This window comes from Bidens hawaiensis, unplaced genomic scaffold, assembly GCF_021521415.1.
Source record: "Bidens hawaiensis isolate Kalapana, Puna unplaced genomic scaffold, B.hawaiensis_p1.1 tig00046914_1, whole genome shotgun sequence".
NCBI lineage: Eukaryota > Viridiplantae > Streptophyta > Magnoliopsida > Asterales > Asteraceae > Bidens > Bidens hawaiensis.
The window spans coordinates 92,575-98,524 of record NW_027498389.1 but is presented as its reverse complement, the minus strand read 5'-3'; the positions used below and the strand labels follow the sequence as shown (position 1 = coordinate 98,524).

General features: G+C 44.4%; 1 protein-coding gene across 1 annotated transcript; it reads right to left on the bottom strand.

The window, feature by feature from the left end:
• Positions 1 to 3,084: 3,084 nt before the first annotated feature.
• Positions 3,085 to 5,515, bottom strand: LOC143596737 (FRIGIDA-like protein 4a). Its single transcript, XM_077075433.1, has 3 exons — positions 4,517 to 5,515; positions 4,079 to 4,254; positions 3,085 to 3,787 (listed from the first exon to the last, which is right to left on the bottom strand). Exons 1-3 carry the CDS (start codon positions 5,385 to 5,387, stop codon positions 3,290 to 3,292), a joined length of 1,545 nt encoding a protein of 514 aa, XP_076931548.1. The 5' UTR covers positions 5,388 to 5,515; the 3' UTR covers positions 3,085 to 3,289.
• Between the last annotated feature and the right edge of the window lie 435 nt (positions 5,516 to 5,950).

Below are 5,950 nucleotides of genomic sequence, written 5' to 3'. Positions count from 1 at the left end.
TGTCAACGTGCGGATGAGCTCTGGGTACTCAGCGCCCTGGATGAAAGCGGCGCGAACAAGATCTTCGCTAATAGTGCCCAGACTTAGCTTCTTTGAGTTGAAGCGAGTGATGAAGTCTAGCAAAGATTCGTCTTCTTCCCGGATGCAGTTGAGGATCGTCCATTGCTCTTCAGTATATTCTTTGTTGACTGAAGTGTTGGCTGAACTTGTGCTGGAAGTCTGCCCAATCGTAGATGTGGTGGACCGGTAGACGATCAAACCACGCTCTGGCCGCCCCGACGAGCGTCATTTGGAACATGTAACACCATGTGGGTTCCGTCCAATTACTGACTGTTGCCCCCACTATAAATCTGTTCAAGTGATCGTCCGGGTCAGATATGCCATCGTAAGTGCCTATGTTGGACATCTGTTTGGCACTCTTTGGAGCGATTGCTTCCGCAATGTCCCTTGCAAATTTGGACGTTCCCGCATTCGCAACAGTTGGTCTGAAAGTTTTGGAGAAGTCACGTGGGTTTCCCCCCGTGTTCTTTGGTTTGAAGGTTTCCTCGAAATTTCTTCTCGAGTGGAAGTCTGCTTCTCTACGCTTCCCTTTCGCCTTATGACGAGGGTTTGCGTCACTGTCATATTCTTCCACATACTCGCACTCATTGCTCATGTTGAGCTGTTGTCGAGTGCTTCCGAATTCGTCATTGGCCTGTTGGAGTGAACGTAAACGTTCGTCCAACTCGGCTTGAAATTCTTTCTGACGTGCTTCCGCCCAAGCTTTAACTTGTTCTGGTGTTTGTCGCGGAAGTCTCGTCTGTTGTTTCCCCAACTGGGTATCAATGAATCCCAGGAGGGGATTGTTTACTGCACTTGCCCCGGCTTGGGTAACCGGGGTAGTGTTCGCAACAATCGTGTATTCACCGGTGTTCCCCCCAGTAGCTGGGGTTGTGGTTACCGGAGTTTCTTGGTTACTCGGTGGCTTTGGCATCGGAGTAACCTTAACCATCTTTCCAGAAGTTTGAAAAAACTGAGAAAAAGATGAATAAGTTCTAGCTTAATGCATGGATGGCGCCAATGAAGAAACACTAAGTGACCCCGACAGATTAAGGATAATCTTAGGGTTAAGTAGATGTTTCCCACGAGGGTTAGGTCCGGCAAAGATGGTTATTCTTCTCACCCTGCAAAACAGACACCGTAAGCTCGTCACTGAGAAGTGGGGGGGGGGGGGGGTTCCTCCTTGTGACCACCCTCCGGCGTGAGAATCAGACTAGGTTGCTCTGAATATAAGTGTATATAGAGAGAAATAGCTAGAGAGAAGATGATGATACCGTTCCAAGGTGTTGGAGTATTTATAGCCGAAGGTAGGTTTCCAAGCAGGTACGTCTAGCTGTATGTAATATTCCTTTTCCATCAACTATGGGCTACGTTCGTGCCACGATGGGAGTTGGTGGGTAGGCAGCGGCTGATAGTGACATTTTGTACTGGAGCGTGCTCCTCCTTGTACTATTGTCAGTGAGCTGTCACCCTGTGATTGGTTCATGGGTTGCTTTTGTCAGATCTTGTCCATTTGTCCATACCTTGGTAGGTATAGTACAAAAGATCTTCTAGAAGCGTACGGACTGGCCCTTTTGGGCGGGAATATTCCCGCCCTGCTCATTCCTTCTTCAGGTGACATTGCTGAAGTATAAGAGTTTGTGCCTTATGCATGTAGCCTTACTGTTAGTGTGGGTAGCCTTCCTTCTTGGCTTGTACCCACAGCTGCGGGAACAGGCAGGGTACTGTACCAAGGGAGGCTTTCCTGCGGGGACAGCTGGCTTACTGCGTGTAACGTCTTCATCTCTCTGAGCATGGTGGGTCCTGCAGATCCAGTTGGTCTTTGCGCAGACGTACCTCTTCAAGGTGAGTCTTGCGGGTCCAACTGGGCTTTGCGGGGACCTACCTCTTCAGTATTTGATGATAAAATGGATTGAGATATCTCCTTTTTAAGGTTGTTGAGATGATCCCTTTCTGGTCCTAGCATTGGATTCCTTGTAGAAGTCAACAATGCCTGCTTCGTATTCGATGATATAATGGATTTAAGTATCTTCTTACATTTTAGTTGTAGGATAATGATTTTGGACAACCCGAGACCTAGGAAGAGATCATGAGTTGCTTCGTCAGGTTGAATTATGATATTTTGGTTATTTTACGTCGGCCGATTCTCGGGATGGATTATGATATTTTGGTCATTTGACATCGGCCAATTCTGTCGCAAATGATGCCAGCAAGAGGTTTGAGACTAGAAATGATAATGAGTCAGGTTTGGGACGGGTTTAAGTAAATCCAACCCCGTAGCCGTATAGCAGGTCTCATACCCTATCCAAAACCCAAAGGTATGTATCAAGTTAGTACCCATCAATTACACCCATTAATCAATTAAACACCCGTCTTCGGGTAGTATCAAGAGTCAGGACACTATTAATCGGTTGCATTTGCCAATGACATGCGTCGTTAGGAACTTACAAATTAGAGAATACAATTGATTGAAATAAATACTGTGTATACTAAACATGCATATTAAAAATGAAAACTGAAATTACGTCGTGTATACACCTGAGTAAATGATATATATATTCAGATCATCAGATTAAGTAATAGTACCCTATTACCAAAACCAGACCGTCCCATACCCGTAAAAAGTTCCAAAAGTAACCTTATGCTCAATCCCATACCCGACCTGGATATTTCATGTTTCTAGTTTCATTGCCATCCTTAGGCACGACCGGCATAGAAACTGTTCATTGTAGTGTTTGTGCAACACACGTCACATGAATATACAAACCACAAAAAGAAAATATAAGGGTACGACTTAGCCAGTAACAAGAGTGAGGGGTTAGTAGTCTTCCAATTGGGTAGAAATGAAGGACCAAAACAGGACCATAGAAGTTTTAGAGGGACCAAGATTGTCATCTTTAAAAAACTAAAAGCAAAAGGAGGGTGGAAGATGGGCTTCTGACAGCATTTTATCCTTGTCTCTTTGAATTGTTCTAAAAAGGGATGCAAGGCAAGTTTGCTCCTGCAAATGCCAACTGCCACCCACCCACCCACTTCCAAACATCATTAAACACTAATACTAATCAAGATTAGGAAAAAACATACAAATGTTTGGGTCAGATAAGGATTAACACACACATCACCTACCATTAAAAGGTTAATGATTACAAACCATATTAGAAAAAAGATGATTAAACAAAAGAAATTGCATTATGAAAGTGATTAGCTAGCAGTCAACCTTGAGTCCTTGTAGTTGTCGTCGTCGTCGTTTCTATCGGTAGTAAGCTTGCTGGTAAGCCTGCCCATACGCCGCATAAGCGGTAGGATAGTTCATTGGCGGAGTCCCTGGGTATGACAATGGCGGTGATAGCGGTGGTGCAGTGGCTTCCGGCGAGTAAGGGCTGGCGTAAGGGTTGGTTGGCGGACTCCTGTTTCCAAGACCATACACTGGGGGCCCCACCGCGTATCCAGCAGGGTATTGCGTGTGCGACGGTGACCTCACGAAAGTCGGAGGGGCGGGGAATGAGGAAACATTGGCGTTTGTGATACGGCCTGCCTTTGCGGGTGGCATGGGTCCCACGTTGCTGGCTCGGGTTCTTTTGTTTGCGGGGCCTGCAGCAGCTGGCCTCTTCTTCTCCACCTTCACCTTCTCTAGCTGCTCCAGTCGTTTCTTCAGATTCTCGGGTGGGAACACGGCTTCAAGTTTGTATTCTTCAATGCACTTTATCACAGCCTTGAGAGCCGACTGCTCTTTGCGTGCGGCTAAAAACTGTAAAATGTAACATAGTTATAATAGACCAAAAAACAAATGCTCCCTGTATTACCCGACTTATAATAATAAGCTGTTGCTAGGATCTAGGGAGGGCTACTAGTTTACTAACTAAATTTGTACCATGGTTTCTTTAAGTTGATTCAATAGGTTATTGGGCAAGTTGCATAATCTAAGAACCAATTGCACCATATTGATAAAAGTAACATATAGCTAGCTAGACTACCAATTACTAACAAGTGCACTAAAATGATGATGTAACATATTGGGAAGGAAACGAATAGAAGTTACCACAGCGTGGCTTGAATTATTGTTATCTTCGAGAATAGTTGTAGCCGCCTTCTTAGCATCTTTTAAGAACGATTTCAGTAAAGTAACAGGGGGGAACCTGTCAACAAGACCAACTTCATGGATAAAATGCACAGCATCAACCTGTTGTCCCCTGCTGATTAACTCTTCAATCATATCTGCATCAAATCAATAAGAAACATTTGGGCCTTTAGAATAGTTCTAAAACACTATTGAACTGATATGTTAAATCAGTAAGCACAACGATACAAATTCAGAACTTGAACTCTCAAGCAAAGCTATTTCTGTTCCTAAACTTGCAGTTTCTATCGGGCAAGATACATTTATAACAGGCTGATATCGATATCGTCAAGCATTGCATATACAAACATATAGACATGTATTCAATAATCAAAGAAACAAATGAGGTTATAGGTATACCAGGCATTTGATCAGCAATACCAAGGGCAAGAGCAAGCTTAGGCATCTGTTTACGCCAGGCCGAACCAACAACAAGCTTCCTATAGAAATCAAGATCCTCCTCCTTCACAATACCAAACGTCAACAAATGCTGAAAGAACGTATGCACATCCGGCGGCTTCACATTCTCAATCCCACCAAGCAAGTCCAAATTCTCCTTCCACTTGTCCGCAATCTCCTTGGCATTGCTCCTCACACTGGGCGTCACCAAAACCCTCGACTTCCCCAAAATCGGATCCACCATCACCGGAATCAAACTCTCCAGCACCAAAACACACGCCCAGCTCAAATCAGTCATACAGACCTTCCTCTTATCCACGGGGAACACCTCCGATATGGCCTCGAGCACAAACCGAGCCGGATCAGCACACTCGGCCAGCGCCAACGGAATTTGAACCCGCAAGGACTCGATTTCCTTCTTCTTACCACAGACAAAGGCACCGAACCCGAAGGAATCCATCCGTAAACAAAAGGACTTCAATTTCAACAACAAACCCTCGGAATCATCAACCTCTTCCTTCTCATTGTCATAACTATTAGTAGCGGCGGCTTGTACGGCGGCTTCGACTTTCTTAAGAGCGATAGCGAGGGAATTGTCCATGGTGGTTTCACGCTCCTCGAGGGACACAAGAGATGCTTTTGTTTCGGTGTCTAGGGTTTTGATTTTGTCTTTGATGGCATCTGATTTCTTCATAAGGGTTTCTTCTAGAGAAGTGAAGTGATCGGAGAGCTCTTTCCAGAGAAGCGTGCAGCTCGTCATCAGTGACGTCTGCCGTTGAAACTCATCCAAACTCGGCGGCTGAGTCGACTCAGAGATCGGAATCGAACCCATAATTCCCAAACGCAGCGTATTAAAAGCCTAACGCATGGGGGAGAACAATAACAGTAATAATAATAACAAGTATATCAAGAACAAGAAAACCAAACCCTAGAGAGAGAGAGAGAGAGAGAAAGAAGAACAAAGAGAAGAGAGGAGGTTTGGTTAGGGTGTGTGAGTAGATGACGTGGCGGGTGAGGTGGTGGGGTAAAGGTGACTAGAGTACGCTGGGGGTGCGTAGGATAAGGAGACCGAACCGTACGTGTTAAAACAGTGGACTCAATTATTGTGGTGGCCGCGTGATGTATCTATGTATGTCTGTCTTTTACTTTAAAGCTTCAAAGGCTTGCACATGATGCTCATCTTTACGCCACTTATGTTGTGTGTTGAGTTTTGGTTTTATATCATCATTGCCCTAAATGCTTGCTTGCTTGCTTGCTTACTTGTTTTCATCTTATGAATCACATTACATCGATGCCAAAAGTTTTTAGGCATAACATAAAATAAAATCACGTCTAAATTCATTAGCCATGTAAATTAATGGTATGTGTATATTATATACTTTTATTTGTGTAATA

Excerpts from the sequence above, each read along its gene's own strand:
- LOC143596737 (XM_077075433.1), bottom strand. The coding sequence starts at position 5,387 with ATGGGTTCGATTCCGATCTCTGAGTCGACTCAGCCGCCGAGTTTGGAT. Across the intron at positions 4,255-4,516 it reads TATTGCTGATCAAATGCCTG|ATATGATTGAAGAGTTAATC; the intron begins GTATACCTATAA and ends GATTTGATGCAG. Across the intron at positions 3,788-4,078 it reads ATAATTCAAGCCACGCTGTG|TTTTTAGCCGCACGCAAAGA; the intron begins GTAACTTCTATT and ends TACATTTTACAG.